The 24298-nt window shown below is 62.9% G+C and overlaps 2 protein-coding genes across 7 annotated transcripts; both read right to left on the reverse strand.

The window, feature by feature from the left end:
* Positions 1–3133: 3133 nt before the first annotated feature.
* Positions 3134–11207, reverse strand: LOC113999127 (all-trans-retinol 13,14-reductase-like). The gene is made up of 11 exons (XM_027742329.2): positions 10341–11207; positions 9386–9568; positions 8782–9011; positions 7653–7848; positions 6915–7112; positions 6686–6811; positions 5926–6064; positions 5505–5614; positions 5145–5311; positions 4148–4307; positions 3134–3460 (listed from the first exon to the last, which is right to left on the reverse strand). The coding sequence occupies exons 1-11, from the start codon at positions 10504–10506 to the stop codon at positions 3315–3317; spliced, it is 1821 nt and encodes a 606-aa protein (XP_027598130.2). The 5' UTR covers positions 10507–11207; the 3' UTR covers positions 3134–3314.
* An 884-nt stretch (positions 11208–12091) lies between these two features.
* Positions 12092–23763, reverse strand: MPP2 (membrane palmitoylated protein 2). Of its 6 annotated transcripts, none has more exons than XM_027742365.2 (12): positions 23707–23763; positions 22345–22463; positions 20611–20769; positions 20051–20200; positions 19314–19541; positions 17822–17953; positions 17004–17109; positions 16325–16393; positions 16041–16202; positions 14980–15182; positions 14245–14373; positions 12092–13216 (listed from the first exon to the last, which is right to left on the reverse strand). In XM_027742365.2, the coding sequence occupies exons 2-12, from the start codon at positions 22459–22461 to the stop codon at positions 13040–13042; spliced, it is 1632 nt and encodes a 543-aa protein (XP_027598166.1). In that variant the 5' UTR covers positions 22462–22463; positions 23707–23763; the 3' UTR covers positions 12092–13039. The 6 variants fall into 6 exon arrangements, with proteins under 6 accessions (XP_027598166.1, XP_027598164.1, XP_039243674.1 ...); XM_027742363.2 differs by having other exon boundaries at positions 23715–23731; XM_039387740.1 differs by lacking the exon at positions 23707–23763 and adding an exon at positions 23179–23236 and having other exon boundaries at positions 19314–19391.
* Between the last annotated feature and the right edge of the window lie 535 nt (positions 23764–24298).

Raw genomic sequence — 24298 nt, forward strand, 5'->3', positions numbered from 1 at the left:
TGGTGCCCGCGTGTCCGCCCGGTTTGGCCGCCAGCACCCACCTGGTGACACGGATGTTTCTGCCTCCAGCCGGGATTTAATTCCACACTTTCTGCGGCTGGTGTGTAATTAGGAGCCCAAAAGAAGACCCGAGCACCATTCCCCTCATGCCCTGGGGGGGCACCCACCCAGCACCCCGGGCTGGACTCAGGGGGCAACACCCGGCCCCGAGGGGGTGAAGGAGCCCCGTGTCCAGCAGCAGAGACTGACAAACTCAGTGTAGTCAGGACGAGGTGTCTCGCCTGGCTGGGGGGCTCTGCCTGAGCAAGAGGCTGATTTTGGGGGGTCCCCACCAGGGCATGGGAAGACACGTGGTGGCAAATCCTTCGTTAAACCCTTGAGCTAATTATGGGGCTGGAGCTGCCTGTGACCCCTGTGGTAAAGCCCTCGTGCCTCAGGCAGCCCTAAACTCCTTAGGGGGATGATCCTGCTTAGGGCACCCCACGGCTCATTCCCCCCCCCGACCCTCCGTTTCTCTAACCCTCCCTTCCAAACTGTCCCCTTGTCCCCCCACCCACATTCCCTCTTCCACCACCTCCCCATCTGCCCTTGGGTCACTTACCTGCTCACCGATGTCACCACGGTGCCGGGGGGCAGAGTGTGGGGCACCCCCTGTGTCACCCAACTCAGTCCGGCATGGGGCTCAGGGAGCTGATTGGATTTGGGAGCTTATGGTGCTGAGCTGGCAGCTCGACGGCTCTTCACACTTGCAGGAGGATCTTGTGCCTTCAGCCTTGCTGCCTCCTCCTCATCCTCACCTTGGCCTTGGCAGTAGGGCACAACCCCAGGATGTGCAGGGCCCCCCTGTGCCAACCCGGGGATCCCCTCTATCACCTCAAGCACTCCTTTTGTCACCCTGAGCATCCTCTGTGTCACCCTGGGAAACCTCTTTGTCACCTTGAGCACCTGCTGTGCCATCACTCTGAGCACCATTCTGGGCATCCACTGTCACCCTGGCACCCCATCTACCACCCTGAGCACCGTTCTGGGCATCCACTGTCACCCTGGCACCCCATCTACCACCCTGAGCACCCCCTGTGTCGCCTCAGCCACCTACTGTTACGCTGGCACCCCACCTGTCACCCCGGGCACCCCATCTACCACCCCAAGAACACCCTGTCACCCTAAACAGTCCCTGTCACCCTGGGCACCCCCTCATGCCCTCCCCAGTTTGGAGGCTCCTCTCCTCAGCAGGGTGCCAGTACCCCTTGGCATGGTCCCACCCCTAAAAAAGCCCAGCTTACCCCAAACTGCCCCACCATGGGGGTGCCCCCTGAGCCCCCACCCAGGACAAGGTCCATAGTGGGGCAGGGAGGGTGCAAAGGGCACCGGGTGTGGGGTGTTGGGTACAGGGAGTAGGGTGTGCCCGGGTCCAGAGGGCGGCTCTGGCACGGAAGTGACATGGATGGGCCGGGGGACACCTGGTTCGTTGGCAGGGGGCCGGGGGGCACGGAAGTCACGGGCACCCCGCAGAGGGTGCTATGCCTGGAAGGAGCCTGTGGGGATGGGGGCTGTGGGATGAGGAGATGGAGAGACCCCGTGAGCCCTGTGGGTGTGGGGACAGGGCTGGGGTGGGCAGACACCCCTGAGTGCCAAGGAGGGGGTATGTGCCAGCCCCCAGCACACACCTCCTGGTGTCCCCAGGACTATATTCTTCATCATCGCCATCACCATCGTAGCCATCGCCTTCCTCATCCTCACCTTCCGCCTCTGCTACAAGTTCTGCCAAGACCCTGTGCCCCCCCCAGCCTACAGGATGCCCCAGGGCCCCATGACCCTCCCATCTGATGGAGACTCCCGTGGCCCTGTGCCCCCCCCGCTGGCACCGATGCCTACGCTCCCCAGTCTGCCCAGTGGGGCCATCCCAGTGGGGCTGGAGCCCCCACCCTACAGCGAGGTGGGTTAGGGTGCTGGGCTGAGCCTGGAGGGGGGGTCAGGGTGGGCTATAGGGTGGTGGGTGCTGGGATATGGGGTGGTGGGTGTTGAGGTTATGGGGAGGTGGGTGTTGGGATATGGAGTGATGGGTGATTGGATATTGGGGTGATGGATGGTGGATATGAGGTGGGGGTGGTGGGATATGGGGTGGTGGGTGGCCTATGGGACTCAGCAGGGAATGGGTGAGACCCCCAACCCCTTCCCCATACCAGGGCTCCCCCCTTACTCCCACACACCCTGCCTTGCCCCTCAAGGAGGACACCCTTCTTCTCTTGGGGCCCCCAGGAGGCATGGGGGTGCCACATGTTCCCCCCTCCATTGACCCCCCTCACCCTTAGGTGACAGCGAAGCCCTTCCTGTACCCGCTGCCACTGGGGCCGTGCCCTGAATGTGGCCACGACCCCAGACCTCAGCCCCCCTTCACCACCCAGACCTAGGGGTGAACCCCCCTCAAGGACAACCTGGTGACAACGCTCTCCTTCACTGGGGGGGGGACATGGACCCTTTGAGGCATCCGGATGCCTGGGTCCATGGCCCCCCCCTATGTCTGTGTCCCCCCCCATCCCAAACCATCTCATTGGGTTCCTCTATTTATTATATTTAAAATGTAAAAGGATTCCCGGCTGTGCTGGGCTGGGGGGCTGGGGAGGCTCAGGAGGTACAGGGAGACAAGGGGGGAAGTATAAGGGGGATTCTGCACCCTGTATTCACCCCCAGCTGTGGGGGCACCCTGTCCCCATCCCTGTGTCCCTCCCCATCCTGCCCCCATTCCTGTCTCCATCCTAATCCCATTCCCCTCTCCATCCCCATCCCATCCCCATCCCATTCCCATCTCTATCCCCATCCCCATTCCCCTCCCATTCCCATCCCTATTCCAGTCCCCATCCCTTTCCCATTCCCAACTCCATCCTACCCCCTTCCTGTCCCCATCCCTATCTCTATCCCATCCCACTCCTGTTCTCATCCCATCTCCATCTCCATCCTACTTGTTCCCATCCCCACTCCTGTCTCCATCCCATTCCCATTCCATCCCTATCTCTACCCCCATCTGCACCTACATTCCATCCCATCCCATCCCATTCCTATTCCAGTCCCCATCCCACCCTCATCTCCACACCATCCCACCCCATTTCTGTCCCCACCCTGACTCCATCCCCATCTCCATCCTTTTCCATCCCCATCCTATCTCCATCCCCATCCCTATTCTATCCTCATTCCCAGAGACAGGCAGAGGCCAGTGGGACATCAGGATTTACTGAGCTGGGAGCAAACTCCCAGCCCAAAGCCATTCCCTAGGACAGGTGTCCCCACACCCGGTGCCCCCATGGCCGGTGTCCCCCTCACGCTGTGTGCCGGCCCTGGCGCCGCTTGATCTTCCTCTTGAGGAGCAGCAGGTCCAGGTAGAGCAGGCGGCCCAGGACAGCCGAGGCGCAGAGCAGCCCCCCGTGCACGGCCCCTGCCAGCCCGCAGGAGAACACGTCCTGCCCTGGAGACAGGCCACCGTGGGACATGGCCACCCCAGGGGGGGACATGGCCACCACCAGGGAGGACATGGACCCCTCCAAGGAGAACACAGCCACCCCTTGGGGACAGGGTCACCACCCTGGGGGACATGGACACCCCCAGGGGAACACAGTCACCTCCATGGGTGGCACAGCCACCCCTTGGGGACCCAGTCACCACCCTGGGGGACATGGACACCCCCAGGGAGGACCTGGCCACCATCATGGGGGGGAGCATCTGGTCATCCTTGTGGAGGACACAGCCACACCCAGGGGGCACATGGTCACCCCCGCGGGGGACCCAGTTACCACTCTTGGGGACATGGCCACCACAATGCAGACCCAGCCACCCCTGTGGGGAACCCAGTCACCATCATGGGGGTTGTGACCAACTCTGGGGGGGACATCGAAGCCCTCATGGGTGACCCAGTCACCACTGTGGGCGATGCAGCCGTCCCTGGGCAAAACAGCTACCCCTTGGGGACCTGGCCACCATCATGGAGGACATGGCCACTCTCAGGGGGAACAGAGTCACACCTTGGGGACTTGGTCACCACCATGGTGCATCCAGACATCCCTCACTGCAGGGAGCCCCTGGGGACACCATCCACAGCCTGGAGCTGGTCATGGGGACAGCAAGACAGGGGGACGTGGGGACACTCCTTCCTCACCTGTCAGGTAGAGGTTCCTCACGGGGGTGTCGGCTCTCAGGGTGGCCATCACGGTGGGGCAGAAGCGGCCCAGGTCGTGCTCGGCACCATACATTGCCCCGTGCGGGGCCGCCAGGTAGTGCTGGTTGGTGAGTGGTGATGCCGCCTCCACGAACTCCACCTGCCCGGGCACAGGGTGCTCAGGGCATGCCGGGGGACACCAGGCATGGGGGGCATGGATAGGCCCATCCCACCCCACAGCAGGTCCCACCACAACAGGTCCGAGCCCATCCCATGCGGAGGTGCTGGGGCTGTGGAGCCACATCACAGGGCACCCTGTCCTCGCTGGGCACCCCAAACCCACGGGTACCCCCTCCTGTTGGGCACATTCCCTTTGGGTACCCCAGCTCCAAAGGGTGCCCTGTCATCACCAAGCACATCTCTGCAGGGCATGCTGCTCCCACAGGGCACTCCATCCTGCCTGGGTACCCATCCTATAGGGCACTCATCCCACAGGGCATCTCATCCCACCTGAGTACCCAATCTTCACTCTGCACCCATACCCATGGGGCACCCCACCCCTGTGGGACACCTCAACCCGCCCCACAGACCACCCCATTTCCATGGGGCATCCCACCCACACAGGACGCCCTATTCCCCACTGAGCATGCCATTTCCACTGTGCATCTATCCCTGCAAGGCACCCAAACCCCATGGGGTGTCCCATCCACACAGGGCACCTTATTCCCCACTGGGCACCCCAACCCTGCAGGACACCCAGTCCCCACTGTGCACCCCATTTCCACTGTGTTTGCCCATCCCTGTGGGACACCCCAAATCTGAAGGGACACCCCAAATCCCAAGGGGCACCCCAACCCCACGGGGCACCCCAAACTCCACAGTACACCAGGATGCTGCATCCCTACACTCCCTCCCCTCCCTGGAAATCACTCTGTGCCCATCATGCCCCCTCCCCTCTGGGCACCCCCAGGCATGGTAGGGCTCCCCGTGGGGTCACCTTGTCCCTCAGGTGTGGAAAGCGGAGCAGGGCCCTCTCCAGCAGCCGCTGGGCAATGGACATCTTGTACTGCTGGTAGTCGGGGCTGCGGTGCCTGGGGAGGCTCCCGGCCCACTCCTCAAACCACTCATACCGTGCCATGGTCAGGATGGTCATGCACGACCGGCCTGGGAGGGGGACACAGCTGGTGACACCCCCTGTGCCACCACAGGACCACAGTGGGGGTGCCAGCCAGGGACACGGTGACAGTGGTGGTGCCCACCTCGGGCTGGTGGCATTGAGGAGCCTCTGACCCCTCGAAGCTGAGCAGACCAGAGGTGCAGAGCTGGGAGTGGCCTGAGGGGTCCCCAGTGCTGTTACCTGGGTGCCGCTGCTCATAGGTGGGGTCCTTGGCAGCGGGGAAGGTGATGAACATCATGGCCAGGTTTTCAGGGACGTCGTCACGGCTCAGGGCAGCGTAGAGGGTCATCCTGCGGGCAGAGAGGGTTGTGATGTACCCACTGTGCACCCCCTGTGCACCCACCCACCCACCATGTACCCACTGTGCACCCACTGTACACCCACCCACCGTGTGCACACCATGCTCTCCCTGTGCACCCACCCACAGTGCAGGCCCCACACATCCCCCATGCACCCACCCCACTCACCATGCACAACCCTGCACCCACCCCACCCGCTGTGCTCCCCCAGGCACCCCTCATGCACCCACCCTGCGTGCGCCCGCCCACCTGCTGTGCCCCCCCCGCCCCCATGCCCACCCCAGGGTGCCAGGACCCCTCACATAGTGTCCAGGTCGTTGTGGGGGTAGATCCAGAAGTTGGTGGGGGGCAGGCCCAGCTCTGCCGCGCTGCCCCGCAGCCCCACGAACACCAGGAAGGAGCCCATGCTCGGCCGCACCATGGCCAGGCGGGACTGGACACCTGCGGGGACACGGGGGTGACACCCCGACCCTGCCTGCACGAGGGACATGAGACTGCTGGGAACATGAAGGTTCTGGGGATGCCAGGGACACTGAGGGCGTATGGACACGGATGCTGAGGACAACAGGGGTGCTAGGGACTCTGAGGACACTAGAGGCATGGAGATGCTGGGAATGTGGGCATGCTGGGGACACTAGGGATACTGGGAACACTGAGAACATTAGGAACATGGGGATGCAAGGATGCTGAGGACATCAGGGGTGCTAAGGATGCTGGAGATGCTGAGGACACTGGTGATGCCAGGGACACCAAGGATGCCAGGGACACCAAGGATACCAGGGATGTTGAGCAACCCTGGTGATATCGGTAATGCCGGGGACACTGGTGATGCTGGGGACACTGGGGACATCAGGGACATGGAGATGCTGAGGACACCAGGCATACTGTGAACACATGGATACTGAGGACACTATGGGCACCAGGGACATGGAGATGCTGGAGACACGGGAACACAGGGATGCTGGGGACACTGGTGATGCTGGGGACACAGGGATGCTGCAGACACAGGGATCCTGGGAACACTGAGGACACCAGGGACATGGGGACACAGGGTTATGTTACCGGGGTGGCTGCGGATTTCGGGGGGCAGCAGTTTGCCAAAGGTGTTGAAGATTCCAGCATCGGAGATGACAAGGGGCACACGGATCTCCAGCTCCTCCTCACTGGACCCCACCTGCACCGCCACCCCTGGGGGCCAGGGTGGGGGGTCAGGGGGCACTGGGTACTGCCACCCCGTCCCCATCACACACATGTGACCCCTCCGGGGCGGGGTTGGGGGTCGGGCGCTCACCCAGGGCGGTGCCGGTGGGGCTGACGAGGACGCGCGTGACGGGGGCGCGCACCAGCACGGCCCCCCCCGCGCGCTCGATGACGGGCACGGCGTGGAAGGCAATCTCGCTGGCCCCCCCCCGCGGGTACCAGGCCCCCCGCTGGTAGTGGTGAACCATCAGCACGTTGGCCAGGAAGCTGGAGTCCCGTGGGGCTGTTCCTTTGGAGGGGGCAAAGGGGAGGTGGGCACGGCTGGACCCTGCCCCAGTGCAGGGCAGCCCTCCCATATCATGACATTCTCTCCCCTGTCGTGATGTGACCCTCCTCATCACTATGTAGCCCTCCCCTGTCATGATACAACCCTCCACTATTGCGACATAGCCTCCTCTGTTGTGATATGCCCTTCCCTATCATGACAAAGTTCTTCTCATCACAATACAGCCCTCCTCTATCATGATATAGTCCTCCCCTATCAAGACATTGCCTCCCGTATCGTGACACAGCCCTTCCCATCATGATGCAGCCCTTCCCTATCATGACAAGGCCCTCCTCACCACAATATATCCATCCCTCCCCTATCACAACACAGCCCTCCCCTAGCAAAACGTGGCCCTCCCATATCACGACAGAGCATGCCCCTATCACGATAGTGCCCTCCCCTATCATGACACAGCCCTCCCCTATATGACATTACTGTCGTTCTCCACGACGGTGCTCTCCCTATCACGACAGACCCCTCTCTATCGCGACAGCTCCTGACCATAGAAGAGGTAGCCGAGCAGGGCGCGCAGGTCGGGGTCAGAGGTGAGCTGGGCCACAGCCTGGCTGTGGCTGGTGGCGGCCAGGCGGAACACGGGGGACAGGAGGGACAGGAGGCCAGAGCGGAGCAGGAGGGTGGCCACCCAGCGTGGGACCAGCTTCAGCACGGCCAGCAGTGCCACGTGCCGCGAGGCCACCTGGGGGACATCGTGCCATGTCACTGTCACCACTGCCACCACCCCACCCTGCCACCACCACCAGCGTGGGGCCAGCTTCAGCACAGCCAGCAGTGCCTCATGCCACGAGGTCACCTGTGGGACATCAACCCGTGTCACCACTGCCAGTGTGGGGTCAGCTTCGGCATGGCCAGCAGTGCCACGTGCCACCTGGGGGACTTTCTGCCACTTCACTGTCGCCACTGATACCACACCACCCTGCCACCACCACGAGCATAGGATCAGCTTCAGCGCGGCCAGCAGTGCCACGTGCTGCCAGATCACCTGTGTGACACTGACCTGTGTCACCACTGACATCATCCCAAATCACCACTGCCACTGCAAGACCAGATTTGGCACCATCAGCAGTGCCACATGCCCAAGGCCACGTGTGGGACACCAAGCTAGGCCATTGTCACCACCAACACCTCCTTGCCTGGCCACCGTGTCATCAGGACTGTCACTGTCATGACCCCATGAGCACCACCTGTGGCTCAGCACCCATACCCACCATGCCTAACGCCCATGTTCTCACTATGCCCAGGACTTCCCTCCACCATGCCCAGCACCTGTGTCCCCAGCATGCCCACTACTTGTGTCCCCTCCACACCCATCACTTGTGTCCCCTCTGCACCCACCACCCATGTCCCCACCATGCCCAGCACCTGTGTCCCCTCCATGCCCACCACGCTTGTACCCATCATTCCCATCACTTCTGTCCCCTCCACACCCATTACCAGTGTCCCCACCATTCCCATTGCCCCTTCCCCACCACCACCCATGTCCCCACAGAACCCACCAGTGCCACCACCACACCCACCCCCCTATTCCAGGCTGATCATTCCCAGCCAGAGCGACCCCACCACCCCTCCCTGACCCTGGGGTCACCTCCCCATGGGGGTGGTGTGTCCCCACCTTGGAGATCTTCATGAACTCCCTGATGGCCGCCTTCTCCGCGGGGAACTGCTCCTCCAGCGCGGTGACAAAGGCCACCTTGCCGGCGTGCAGCTGGTAGCGCCGGGGTCCCAGGGTCACCTCGTCGTAGGGGTCGGGCAGGCGCTGCCAGCAGAGCTGCCCGTCCGTCAGCTGGTCCAGTGCCACACGCAGGAGGCTGCCCTCGTGCAGCTGCCCCACGTAGTGGATGCCTGCGGGATAGAGACAGGGGACATGGCAGGGGGACACCGGGGGGGTCACATGGACATGTGGTCGGAGTACCCGGGGGACAACGGGGGAGAGAAGGGCTTGGCTTTTGCCTGTTGTGGGTCACACTGAGGGTGGGGGGTGGGATGGGCTGCTGGCACGGACACAGCATGGACACGGCATGTGCATGGCACAGGCACAGAAAGCACATGGCATGTACACAGAGCACACATGACATGCCCATGGCACACACAGACTGCACACAGCCCTGCACACAGCCCTGCACACTCAGGCACACACACAGGCGCTGTGGGGGCAGCAGCAGTGCCAGGGGATGCTGGGGGCTTGGGGAGCGTCGGGGGGTCTTGGAGGTCCTTACCGACGTCAAACTCGACGCCGTGCTGCTGGAAGGTGTGGCAGCACCCGCCGGCCTTGTCATGCTGCTCCAGCACCAGCACCCGCCGGCCCGCCTTGGCCAGGGTGGCGGCCACTGCCAGCCCCCCCACGCCACTGCCGATGACCACGGCATCCAGCTGCTCCGGCACCCGCTGGGGGCTGAACCCTGGGCACAGGTGTGGGATTAACCACTGCCCATGGCAACCACTGGGCACCGAACCCTGCACACATGTGTGTGATTAACCACTGCCCATGGTCACCATGTCCAGTTGCTCCGGCACTCACTGGGCACTGAACCCCGCATACCTGTGTGGGATTAACCACTGCCCATGGCCACCACTGGGCACTGAAACGGGGCACACACTTGTGGGATTAATGACTGCCCATGGCCACTATGTTCAGCCGCTCTGGCACCTGCTGGGTGCTGAACCCTGGGCACACACGTGTGATCAGCCCCTGCCCGTGATCACCACCAGACACCCTGAACCCTGTGCAGGCACAGTGCACCTGATGGTGTGCTCAGACCCCACAGTGACCCTGCAGTGCCCATGTCCAGCCACTCTGGCACCCACAGGACACCAAGCCCTGCACACATGATCAACCACTGCCCACGGGAACCACATCCAGCCTCTTTGGCACCTGCTGGGTGCTGAACCCTGGGCACAAGCCCCTGCCTGTGGCCACCACTGGGCACTGAACCCTGTGCACACACACCTGCTCAGCCTCTGCCCACGATCCCCACTGGGCACTGAGCCCTGTGCACATGATCAGCCCCTGCCAGTGGCCATCCCTGGGCACCCTGTGCACACGCGTGTGCTCGGCCACGCTGTCACATGCAAGAGGCAACATGAGGGCACACAATGGGCAGCACGCCCAGCATTCCATGGGACAGATGGACACACGGACAGACAGATACCCGACGGACACTCAGCACTCACCCCGCTTCAGCACCCTGTCCCGGGCGCGTTGGTCCGTCACCAGCGGCCGGGGGGGCTCCAGGGGTGGCCCGGCAAAGGGGTTGCCAGACGGGGCCAGCAGCTTGTGGGCCACCCGCCCCAGGGCCAGCACACCCAGGGCCACCAGCAGCAGCAGCGTGGGCCACATGGCTGTCACCACAGGCGGGATGGACAGGTACTGACACGGTAAGGACACACTAGAGCCCTGCACGTTCGGCCCCGACACTTATAGACACAGCAGCTTATGGACAAAGGGGATTATGGACAGGCTTACAGACACCCCTGCTTAAAGACACCAGAGCTCATGGACACACCCCCTATGGAAATGGCATCTTATAGCCACGGCAACCTATGGTACCCTATGGCCACAGCTCCCTGTGGGACCCTCTGGTACCCTATGGCCACAGCTCCCTTGGCCATGGCATCCTATGGCTCCCTATGGGACACAATGGCACCCTCGGACGCCCCATGGCACCCCGTGGCACTCTGTGGCACCTCATGACAATGACACCCTATGGCACCCTGTGGCACCCCATGATGCCCTACAGGTTCTTATGTGACCCCGTGGCCATGGCACTCCATGTCAGTCTGTGGCACCCTATGGTTCCTTATGTCACCCCATGGCACCTTATGGCTCCTTATGGCACCCAGTGGCTCCCCGTGGGAGGTGCACACACGTGTGCATGGAGCACAGGTGTGTGGGACACTGGTGTGTTGGGCACTGCACACACACACACGTGTGTGTGCACACAGGTAGCTGTGCACATGTGTGCACACCCGCACTTGTGCAAGGGAACACCCCCCCCACACACCTGTGAGAGCAACGGGTACACACACATGGGCTGGCACACACACACACACATCTGCGCAAACACACACACACATGTGCACCCATGCACACACTGACCCTGTGCAAACACACATGTGCACACACACACATACAGTCACCCTGTGCACACACACGCAGGCTGACATGTATGTGCACACACGAGCTGATATGTGCACACACGTGACTTTCCAAACACACATGTGCACACACACATGTATGTGCACACACATGTACACCCATGCATACACTTACTCCTGTGCAAACACACACGTGCACACACACACATCTATGCAAACACACACACACTTGCACAGCCACACACAATCCCCCACACTCCCCTTTCCCCTCCCCCTGTGCCTGCAGCTCTGCTGACCTCTCCCGGCAGCACCAAGGAAGGGCCCGTGTGTGCACCGTGACACACGCACACACGTGTGCACACCCACGTACACCCTATGTAAACCCCATGCCCTCCCCCTCATCCCCTCAACAATCTCCCCAAACCGAACACACCACACACTCACAGTCACCAAACCCCAAATATAACGCGTGCACACGTGTACACACACGTGCACACACACAAACGTGTGAACATGCATGTACACCCCATGCACACACCTCGCGCCCCATCAAACCCTCCCCACCCCCCCCCACCAAACCCCCCCAGCACCCCCAGCCACCAAACCCCAAATATAACGTGCACACACACATGTGCAAACACACATATGTGCACACACATGTGTGCACACTCACACACCCTCCAGCCCCAAACTGGTGCAAAATGGGGATTTCCAGATAAAAAACCATCACTATCAGGTGGGAGAGGGGCAGAGGTGACACAGGTGACACCGAGTGTCCCCCGGGGGTCTCCCAATGCCCCCCACATTCACCACGAGGGACGAACCCACCATTTTTCTCTCCTTTAATAAAATCCACAGCAAAGTACCAAAAAGGAGCAAGGGGGAGACAGGGAGGGGCCGGGGGGGCGAGGTGGGGGACATGGGGCAGGAGGGACATGGGGACACACCCTGCACTACCTGTGTCCCTGTCCCTTGGGGTCACCCCATGTGTCACCATTCCCAGTCCAGACACCCCCAGCGAGCCCCGAGCCACAGCCCCCCATGGGGTTAATTACAGGGTTAATTAAGAGTTATTACAGGGAGGAACCCGAGTGGGGAGGGGGGAGGGAGGGGTTATTGCTACCTGGGGAGGGGGGCCACAAAGGACAGAGAGGGACCCCCCACCCCGGTAAAGGGAAAAGGGGGTCCCACGGGGGGGTTGAGGCCTGGGGGGGTGGAGGGGTGGGCCAGGACACTTGGGGCCACAGCAGCTTCTAAGGCTCCAGCTGGGTGTGACCCCCCCCACCTAAAACCCCACAGCCCCCCCGACCCCAATCCTGGGGGTCCCAATCTGGGACAGGGTGGGCTTCCTCATGGGGAAACTGAGGCAGAGGGCTATGAAGAGTGGGGGGGACCCCTGTCCTCCCCGTGTCCCCCATCTGAGAAGTGGCACAACCCCCTGGGGTAATTTGGGGAGGGGGTGAGGTTTTGGCAGTGAATTAGCTGTGTGGGTGCTGGGCATGGTGGGGGGTGGCCGTGCCCCCCCATGTGGCCCCCAGTGGCTGATTCTGCCTCCACCCCCCCAAATCTGGGGCTGAGTAGGGGTGAGAGAAGGGTCAGGCTTGGGTTGGGGGGCTCTACAGAGAGCCACACGCACACACCCCCACGGTGCTGAGCACAAGCTCATCACACCAGTGGGTGAGGCACAACCCCCCTCCACCCCCCACAGCCCTCCTGGGGGGCTGGGGGGGTCGAGGGGAGGGTTTTATGGCCCCCCCTGCGGGGTAGGGTGGTCACTAGTAGACCCAGGTGACAGGCACCCACTGGGGCTGGACACGCAGGTGGTCCATGGCCTCCCGGAGCCTCCCGAAGGTTCGCTCCAGGTCGTCGTTGATGAGGCTCAGGTCAAAGTAGTGCCCATAGCCACGTTGGATCCGGCTGCTCTCCTCCACCGTCCGCTGGGCATCTGCCTCCTGCACCCCACAACTGCCTCAGGATCCCCACTGCCCCACAGGGATGGCAGAGGAGCACCCTCTGTCCTCCTCTTGCCCCGGCAACCCTGCCTCAGTTTCCCTGTTGCCCCCCAGTATTGCAGAGGAACACCCATCATCTGCCTTCAGCCCCCCAATCCTGCCTCAGTTTCCCTGTTGCCCTCCAAGGTGGCAGGGGGGGCACCCATCATGAGCTGTGTGTTCTTCTTCTGCCCCCACAGCCCCGCCTCAGTTTCCCCATTGCTCCCCAGGATGGCAGGGTGACACCCACCATCCACTGCCCACCCACCTCCTGCACCCTAAACCCTGCTTCAGTTTCCCCAACAACCCCCAAGGTGACAGAGGGACACCAACCATGAGCTGTGTGTCCTCCTCCTGCCCCCCAAACCATGTCCTCAGTTTCCCCATCACCCCTCCATGCCCCCTGGGTAGAGCGAGGACACCCACCATCCACCTCCTGCCCCCCAGACCCTGCCTCAGTTTCCCCATCACCCCTCTGTGACAGAGGGGGACACCAGCCATGAGCTGTGTCTCGTCTTTGTGCCCCCCAAACCCAGTCTCAGTTTTCCCACTGCCCCCTACGGTGGCAGAGGGATGCCTGTCATTCTCTGGGCATCTGCCTCCTGCACCCTAAACCTGCCTCAGTTTCCCCATCACCCCCAGGATGGCAGGGGGACACCCACCATCCGCTGCCCACCCCCCTCCTGCCCCCACAGACTTGCCTCAGTTTCCCCAAGACCCTGTGTGCCCCCCTGGGGACAGAGAGGGACACCAACCATGAGCTGTGTGTCTTCCTCCTGCCCCCCAAACCCTGCCTTAATTTCCCCACTGCCCCCCAGGGATGGCAGAGGAACACCCACCATCCACCTTCAGCCCCCCAAACCCTACTTCAGTTTCCCCATTGCCCCCCAGGGTGGCAGCAGGACACTCACCATCTGCCTTCAGCCCCCCACAGCCCTGCCTCAGTTTTACCTTCCCTCAGTTTGCCCCCCAGACCCCAGGACACCCACCGTGAGCTGTTTGGTGGCCACACCACTCTCCAGGGCCGCTCGGTTCATGGCCCGCAGGGTCTCGGGGCAGGGGGCTTCGATGAACACCACATATGGCACAAACTCAGCTGTTCTCAGCACCTTCACTGCCTGGGTGGGAGGAGACAGAGTCACCAAAATCCTGGGAAATAAACCCTCTAACCCAGTTCGTCAGGTTAGAGGGTTTATTCGACATTGAGGTACATGGGGATGGCTCCACAAAACCTGTACATCAGTTATTAAAACTTTTAAGTATTTATACCTTTTAGCAAACAAAGGAATTAGTCTTCATCAGCTTATGCAGTTCTCTTCATTAATTATTATTCTATCTTCTATTGCTAATTGATTTCTCATTTCTCACGCTAATCAGTCCCCATTTTCAGTATTCTATTACTTTTTCCCAGAGAGGGAGAGTCTCTGGGAAATTACCTGTGTTCGTTTCTTCTTCACCTCTTGTTTCTGCATCTTTGTGGTTTATATAAATTCTGCATTTGATGTCAACACTAAATTTCTCTCCCAGCTCTAAGAGCACTGAGCCATGCCAGGCCCTAAACGTTCCATTTGTTCTTTGAACACACGGGCATCACCCAGAGCTTGCCCATCATCTGTTATCTATTCCACTAATTAAATCTCCCCTCAACAATTCCCCCCCCCACGGCTGCACTTTTAAGAAATACAACTTGTTGGGTAACAACAGTCATTATCCCCCTCCCCTACCTGGGGGTTGACATCCAGGATGCACATCTTGCCAGCCTCCACCACGGCTCGGATGGAGTCGATCCTGGTTCCGTACAGGTTTCCCTCGTACTCGCCGTGCTCCAGGTACCTCCCAGCCTTGATGTCGGCCTCCATCTCCCCCCGGGACACGAAGCGATATCCCTGCCCGTCCCGCTCGCTCTCCTTCGGCTTCCGAGATGTGTCTGCCGGCATTGGGCCCCACCTGAGTGACACCCACCCACCTGGGGTCCCACCCCGGGGGTGCTCACAGGGTGTGGGAATGATCGCAGGGGACAGGGATGTTCAAAAGGGACAGGGATGCTCACAAGGGACAGGGATGGTTGCAGGGGACAGGGATGTCCCCAGGAGACAGGGATGCTGGTGGGGTCGGGACAGGGATGCCATCAGGGGACAAGGATGGTCATGGAGACAGGCATGGTTGTAGGAGACAGGGATGGTCATGGAGGACAGGGATGGTCACAAGAGACATGGATACTGGAGTGGGACAGGAATGGTTGCAGGGGACAGGGATGCTAGAGGTGGACAGAGATGATCACAAGGGACAGGGATGCTGGAGGGGGACAGGGATGGTTGCAGGGGAAGGGATGTTCACAAGGGACAGGGATGGTCACAGGGGGAAGGGATGTTCACGAGGATGGTGATGCTCATGGGGACTGTGATGCTCATGGCAGGGAATGATGCTGCTGGCAGGGAACAGGAATGCTCACAAGGGACAGGAATGGTCGCAGGGGACAGGGATGCTGGAGTGGACAGGAATGGTCCTGAGGGACAGGGATGTTCACAGGGACAGGGATGGTTGCAGGTGACATCGATGCTGGCAGGAGACAGGGATGGTCGAAGGGGACAGGGATGCTCACAGATGACAGGGATGCTCCCAAGGGACAGGGATGATCACGAGGATGGTGTTGCTCACAGGGGACAGTGATCTCACGGGAGTGATGCATGATGCTGCTGGCAGGGGACAGGGAGGCAGGTGAGGGGCGGTGATGCCGGTGGGCTCAGCGATGCTCATGGGGACAGCGCTGCCAGCGGGGACTCACAGGGGATGGTGGTGCCGTAACGCGCCTGGTCCGACATGATGAGCTTGTTCTTGAGGCTGCGCCGCCCCACGCCCTGCGCCCCGATCAGCACTAGCGTTTTCCGGCGGAACGGCGGCATCCGCGCCACCTCCTCGTAGATCAGCAGCTCATGCCGGTCAAACTCTGGGCAAGGGGCAGGGCTGGCACCCATCCAGGGGGACACCCTGTCCCCAGGAGGTGCCACCACGAGCACAGCCCCAGGGTTGCTCCCCCCTTTCCCTGAGGGAATGCCATCAGACACTCACCGGCGTTCTTTGTTGTCAGGTACATCATCCTCTTCTTCCTTCTCCCGCTGAGACTGCCACACAGGGTCCCTGCGAGGGCAAGGGGCCGGCTGAGCTGGGGACAGGGACAGTGCCGTGGCACAGGGACAATGCAAGGGGAGTTGGGACATGCCACAGGGGCAGTGCCATCGGGACATCATCCTAAGAACTGGGGACACCACCCTGGGAATTGGGGACTTCCTGCAGTGACAGTGCCATGGGGGCGTCACCCTGGGAACTGGGGACATCATCCCACAAACTGGGGACTTGCCACAGAGACAGTGCCATGTGCCACGGAGACATCACCCTGAGAACTGGGGACCTGTCTGAAGGACAGGGCACAGGGACTTGACCCTGTAAACTGGGGACATCACCCTGTAAACTGGGGACATCACCCCAGGAATTGGAGACATCACCTTGGGAATTGGGGACCTGCTGCAGTGACAGTGCACGGGGACATCACCCTGGGAACTGGAGACATCACCCCAGGAACCAGGGACCTGCCACAGAGGCAGTGCCATGGGGACATCACCCTGGCACGATGGGGACATTGCCACAGGGTTCAGGGGACCCACTGTGCTCCCCCTCCAGGATGTGCCCCCCTGTCCCCCACCCCCAGAGCCGTGTCTCCTCCGCCGAGGCTGGGCTGGGGTCCCCATACCCGACGTGGGGGCCACCTCCCCATCCCGCTTGACGAAAGCCTTGCGCTTCTCCTCCAGCAGCTGGCTGGGCACCAGGCCTGCACTGCCCCCCTCCACATGGCACGCCTGGGGGCACAGAGTCACATGTGGGGACCCCCTCAACCCCACGGAGACCCTCCTGAGCTACAGGGCCCCCCCCTCAGCCCCACAGGGAACCCTCTCAGCTACAGGGACTCACCATCCCCCAGGAACACTTCCCAGCTCCAGGGACTCCCCCAAGCTGCACAGGGAACCTCCCGAGCTCCAGGGACACCCCCAGGCTCCAGGGACCCCCAGCTCCCAGAGACCTCTCAATCCCTACAGGGACATACACTCAACTCCAAGGACCTCCCCCATCTCCAGGGATCCCCCAAGACCCCCAGGGAACCCCTCCAGCTCCAGGGTGTCCCCCAATATCCAGGGACCTCCCCAGTTCCAGGAACCCCCTAAGGCCCACAGTTATTCCCTCCCAGTTCTAGGAATGCCCCGTTTCTTGGCACCCTCCCCAAATCCAGGGACACCTCCAAGCTCCCAGGAAACCCCTTTTTTCCCAGGGATGCCTCCCAGTTCCCAGGAACCCTTCCCAGCTCCAGGGACACTCCCAGCTTCACAAACCCCCCACTTTCCAGGGATCCTCCCAGGCACCCCTCAAGCCTACAGGGACCTCTTGATCTCCCATAGAACCCCTGACCCCCACCCCCCCCACACCCTCCACAGACCCCGCTGCCAGGGGGACCCCCAAATGGGGATCAAAGCACCACGACCCCTCCAGACCACCCCCCAGGGGTGCCCCCCTGACCTGCCACCAGTTGGGGTCATCCTGGTTGACGATCTGCAGCAGATCCCCGGCCATGAACTTGAGCCCGGCCTCCTTGCAGGGGATGAGGCTGTCGGTGGCCGGGTCGTAGTCGAAGTGGCACTTGACAAACACCTGGGGACCGTGGGGGTCAGCGGGGGGGACCCCGGGCCCCCCACTCCGCTGTCCCGTGCCTCAGTTTCCCCAGCAGGGACACCCGTGTGCCCCCCCTAGGTGCCCCCTGTGCCGCGGTGCCCCCCCCGTGCCCGGTGCAGCCAGGCCCGTGCGGCCCCTGCGCACATGCAGAGGGTCCCGGCCGCTGCTGCCGCGCCCCACAGGACCCCCACGGCAACCCCCAGGCACAGCCCCACAGCCACACACAGGCACACACATGTGCCCAGCGCTGCCAGCACCGCCCCTGCCAGGACACACATGTGCGTGTGGGGACGCGTGTGCGCACACACGCGTGTGCTGGCACACGGGATACGGCGCTGGCGGCGGAGGGGTGTCGCGAGGGTGGCCCAGGCGGGGACACGCGGTGCCAGGGGATGTGGTGTGGTGACAGGGTTGTTTTGTCTCCCTACGGAGACAGGGGGTGGCTGGCACGGGGCGGGGAGGGGGGGGCACGGGGTGGGCACCCTTTGCCACCCGGCACCCTGGGTGGGGACAGGGATGGGGAGAGGGCAGGGACAGGGCAGGGATGGGACAGGGACAGGGCAAGGGCAGGGATAGGGACAGGGATGGGGACAGGACGGGGATGGGGATAGGACAGGCACAGGGCAAGGACAGAGACAGGCCAGGAATGGGAACCGGGCAAGGACAGAGACTGGTCAGGGATGGGGGCAACAGGGACAGGACAAGCACGGGGACAGGGCAAGGACGGGGTAGGGCAAGGACGGGGAGAAGGCAGGGATGGGGACAGGGCAGGGACAACCACAGCCTGGCGTCCACCAGTGCCAGGCACAGAGGGCATGGTGGGGGATACGGGGGTACCAGCATGTTGGCACAGGGCATGGACAGGGGGACAGGGGGGGATGGGGGGCTCAGCGGGCACATGGGGAGATGAGGAACATGGCAAGGGAACAGGGGATGTGGGGCACATAGGCACTGGGACATTGGCAGGGCGGCACAGGGACAACATGGGGATGGGGCCACAGAGATAGGGGCCACAGAGCAGGGGGAGTTGTGGGCAGTGCTGAGTGCGGGATGCAGGGTGGGATGCAGGGGTGACACCTGCCAGGGTGGGATGCAGGGCGGGATGTGGGGCAGGATGTGGAGCAGGATGGCAGGGCACTACCTGGTGGGGCTGGATGCAGGGTTGGACACTGGGTGGGATGCAGGGATGGTACCAGACAGGGAAGGATGCGAGGTGGGATGCGGGGTGGGATGCAGTACCTGGTAGGGTAGGATGCAGGGCAGGATGTGGGGTGGGATGAAGGGTTGGATGCAGGGTCGGATGCAGGGTGGGATACAGGGTGGGATGCAGGGGCAGTACCTGGCGGGGCGGGTGAGGCTCCTGGTAGCTGGGCAGGATCTTGAGGACGACGCTGCCGCTGGCGTGGCGCAGGCTGTCCTGCAGTGCCCGCGGGTCGCTGCCCACCTCGCGCCCGTTCACCTCACGGATCACGTCCCCCACGTGCAGCAGCCCCTGCTGCGCCACCATCCCCCCGTGCAGGATGCGGGCGATCACCAGCTCCCCCCGCTCCACCCGGAACGTCACCCCCTGACGGGCACAGCCCCACTCAGCCCCCAACAGGGACCCACTACAGCACCCTGTGACACCCACCCAGCACCCACCGGTCACCCCGCAAGGCACCCAGCACTCTGAAATACCCCCAGCACCCCATAATGTCCACGGCACCCCATAATATCCCCAGCACTCCAAAATGCTCCCAGTCATCCCAGCAGTGTCCTCAGCACCCTGAAATGCCCCCAGCACCCCAGCAATGTCCTCAGCACCCTGAAATGCCCCCAAGAACCCCAAAATGTCCCCAAGCAGCCCAAAATGACCCTCAGCACTCTGCAATGCCCCCAGCATCCCAGCAATGTCTCCAATACCCCACAATGTCCCCAGCACCCCAAAATGCCCCCAATATCCCCATACCCTGCATTGCTCCAACACCCCACAGCACCGGGCAGTACCCCAGCACCCCGTAGCACCCTCAGCACCCCAAAATGTCCCAGCACCCCCCAATGCCCCCAGGACTCCCCAGCCCCCCCAGCCGGGCTCACCAGGTTCTCCCCGGCTGCCTTGCGGATGCCCACCATGCGCACGGCATCGGGGGGCACGGGCTGGGACCCCAGGGGGGGCTCTGGGCCAGGGCTGCTTGGGGGGGGGTCATAGCTCTTAGCAGCCACCGAGTCGTGGGTCTCCAGCAGCGACTGGGACACACAGGAGAGGGGTCACAGCTGTGTCCCACACACCTGGCACACATGTCACACACCCCAGCACACACGTGTCACACACCCCCGGCACAGGAGGGGGTCACACCTGTGTCCCACACACCTGACACATGTATGTGTCACACACATATGTGTCACACCCCCGGGCACACACGTGTCACACCCCCCAGCACTCAGAGCGTTCCACACCTCTGGTACAGGAGGGGGGGTCACGCCTGTGTACTACAAACCTGGTGCACGTTGTGTCACACTCCCCCAGCACACACACGTGTCACACAGGACAGGAGGGGGATCTAGCACAGGAGGGGGATCCCACCTGTGTCAAACCCCCAGCACACACTTGTCCCACACCCCCCAGCACAGAAGCGTCCCACGCGTGTCCCACGCACCTGGAAGTGCGGTTCCCGCAGGATCCGGGCCAGCTCGGCCGCCGCCCCCTGCCCGTCGGGCCGCGCCAGCCGCCCGATGTCCCGCAGGATCTCCTGCACCAGCGCCAGGTTGTCCCCGCGAACCGCCTCCAGCTTCCGCTCCTCCAGCCGCTCGTGAGCCTGGGGGTCACCGCGGGGAGACCCCCGGAGGTGGCAAGGGGGTTAGGGAACGCTCGGGGGTTAGGGACTCCCAGGGGATCAGAGAGGTTGGGAAGTCTCAGAGGTGTTAGGGAGTCCCAGGGGCTTGGGGGATTAGGGACCCCCAGGGTCTCAGGAGCTTACGGAACACCAGGGGGGAGGTTTAGAGACCCTCGAGAGGGCACAGGGTCTTCTACGGGTGGACAGGGTGTTAGGGACCCCCAGGAGCAGGGAGGATTAGGGACCCTTGGAGGGCACAGGGAGTTTAGGGACCCCCGGCGGGAACACAGTCCCCCCAGGGTCGGGAGGTTAGGGACCCCCCGAGGAGACAGGAACCCCCGGGAGGGGGCAGGGTGTTAGGGATCCCTGGGAGGGGTTAGGGATTCCTGGGACAAAGGGGATTAAGGATTCCTTGGGGGAAGGATGGATTAGGGACACCTGGAAGGGCCAAGAGGTTTAGGAACCCCCAGGGGAGTTGGGGACCAGGGGGATTAGGGACCCCCGGGGGGGCTGGAGCGGGGGGGCAGAGGGGTTCAGGACCCTCAGGGATTGGAGGTCCCTGGGGGGGGGGTAGGGACACAGGGACCCCTGGGGAGTTGGGGACCCCCAGGGCCAGGGGAGTTTGTGACACGAGGCAAGAACAGGGGGTTAGGGACTCCCGGGGCCTTGGGGGGGGAGATTAAACACACACATGTAAGGGCACATCCCTGCAGGCACACACACATGCAAGCACAAATCTACACGTATGGACACGCATGCACAGACGTGGACTTGCACACGCATGTGCAAACACGCATGGGCATCTCCCTGTGTGCACACATATGTGAGCACACGCACATCCACACACATATACAAGCACACGTACATGTGCACATGTACACATATTATGGTACAAACAAGCACACCTTCCTGCAGCCACACATGTGCAAGTGCCCCCACACACATGTACAAGCACACATACATGTGCACATGTACACATGTGTGCAAACACACAGACAGCTCCCTGTGCACACACACTTGTGAGCACACATCCAGTTATGCACACATATGTGCAAGTGCCCACCCACGTGCAAGTGCCCACCCACATGCATGTACAAGCACACATACCTGTGGAGGTGTATGCACACACATATGAGCATACACCTACATATGCACACACATGTGCAAGCACAGATCCATGCATGCACACACGTGCAAGTACACATGCATGCATGCACACACACATGCAAGGATCCATCCACATGCATGTGCAAGCACACATACATGTGGAGGTGTACATATGCATGTGCAAACATGCACAGACCCCTCCCTGCATGCAGGCACACATCCATCCGCACGCATGTACAAGCACACATAGATGTGCATGTGTACACACACATGTGCAAGTATGCACAGATACCTCCCCGCATGCACACACACACATACCAGCACACACCTCTGCGTGCACACGCGCTTGCACGCATGGACATGCTGACACACACATGCACACACGTGGATCACCCCCCCCACAGCCTGGGGGTCCCGGGGCGGGGCACGGTGCCCCCCGTACCGCGGTACCTTGGCCAGGGAGCGGACGATGGGGCTCTCCATGATGCCCCGCAGGAAGATGAGGTCAAGGTCGGCCACCCCCGGGGACCCCGGGAGCCCCATCAGGTTGTCCAGGACCTGCTGCATGGCTGGGGGGGGCAGACGGGGGACGTACGGAGTGGGGGACATCCACGGGGACACGGTGGGGACACGGGGGACACACACGGGGGGACACAGAGAGGAGGGAGAGAGCGGCAACGTGGGTAAAAGTCAAGTGCAGCTGGGGATGCTCGTTCGCCCACCCCCCCCATTCCTGTCCCGCTCGCCCCAGGGCCCCTCGCCATTGTGGGCACCGTGCGAGGGTCCTATGGGAGCAGGGAAATCCCCCTTCCTCGTCCAGCAGGAGGGACAAACGGATGTGCCCCCCAAAGTAAAACGCCTCCCAGAGGGGAATGCAACTGGGGAGGGGAGAGGGGGAGCTTGATGCAGTTGGGGCGGTGATGCAATTGGGTGGCAATGGAATGAGGGGTTGCGACGGGGGGATGATGCAGATGGGGGTACGGGAAGGGGGGTTGCGATGGGAGGGTGCGCATCCGGGGCCGCGGGGGCGGGAGCGGCTGCGCGGCTGCGCTGCAATGGCGGGGGACGATCGCGAAGCAACCGGGGGGGCGGTGGGGGGGGCTCATCCATCAGCCCCCCACACCTCTGGCGGGCCACCCCAGAAACCCCCCGCCATCCCCATCTCCCTGCATCCACCTCATCCCCCATCCCATCCCAACCGCCCCATCCCCACGCCACCCCGCCCGAATGGCATCACCACCCCGCGTGGCATCACCTCCCGCTCTCCCCAGCCCCCTCCCGTACCTGGGGGACCCGGGGGGTCGCGGGCGGGGGCCGAGGCGGGCGGCGGGGACCCTCGGCCGGGGCGGCTCATGGCTGCGGGGCCGGGCTCCCCCGCCCCAGATCCGGGTACCGCCGCCCCCCCCCCGCAACCCCCCGGCCCCGCGTGGGGCCCCCACCCGCGCCGGTCCCGCTCCCCTCCCCACATCCTCGCTGCCTTGCACACGCGTGTGCACTGAGCACGGTCCGGCCGCCTTTTGCGCACCCGGCGGCGTGGGCGCGGGCGTGCGCTCACACGCGCGGGCACGGCTCGTGCACGCGCACCTCACGCGTGTGCACCCACGCGCGCAAACGCCCCCTGTGCGCGCTCACACGCCCGTGCGGGCCCCCGCTGCGCGCTCGTTCAGCGCACACGCGTGTGCGCGCACTCGCGCTGACACGCGCACCCCGCCGTGCACGCCCACGCGCGCCCCCACGCGCGCTCACGCTCGCCTGCAAACTCGGCGCGGGCCCCCCGTGCTTCCCCCTGCCCGTGCGCAACCTCCCCCGTACCCGCTCACCCGTCCTTGCACACCCGAGTGTCTTACACACCCGCTCACGCGTGGGAGCCCCCCCGCAGCGTCCCCCGCGGCGTGGGGAGGGGGGACAGCGGGGGCTCGGCCCCTTTAAGGGGGCGGGGAGTGGGGGTGGGGAGGTGGGAGCGCGGATTTAAAGGGGCCGCACCGCGCTCGTGTGCCCATTCACTTGCACACGCACACGCACCCTCACCCGCACAGGCTGGAGCCCACTCGCGCAGAGCCCATCCCCCTCCCACAGTGCCAACCCCTGCAGGAGTGACCCCTCCGCTCTTGCACACACGCCCAAGCCTGGGCGTGGCCCGTGCACACGCGTGTGCCCATCCTGTGCCCCACAGCACACGCACCCTGTGGTCCCATCACGGCCCCCCACCCGCAGCTGCCCCTGCACACGTGCACGGGGGCGTGTTATTGCACACGCGTGTGCCCCCGTGTGTGCGTGTGCAAGTGCCGGGTGGGGCACACTTACCCGTGACCGAGGCGGGGGTGGCCGCCGGCATCGCGGCGGAGCTGCGGGTGCGGCGGGACACGAGTGACTGGCACCGACGGGACGGGGACGGGCAGAGGGA

The sequence above is a fragment of the Pipra filicauda genome, unplaced genomic scaffold, assembly GCF_003945595.2.
Source record: "Pipra filicauda isolate LSUMZ 115617 unplaced genomic scaffold, ASM394559v2 scaffold586_size332294_pilon, whole genome shotgun sequence".
Taxonomy (NCBI): Eukaryota; Metazoa; Chordata; class Aves; order Passeriformes; family Pipridae; genus Pipra; species Pipra filicauda.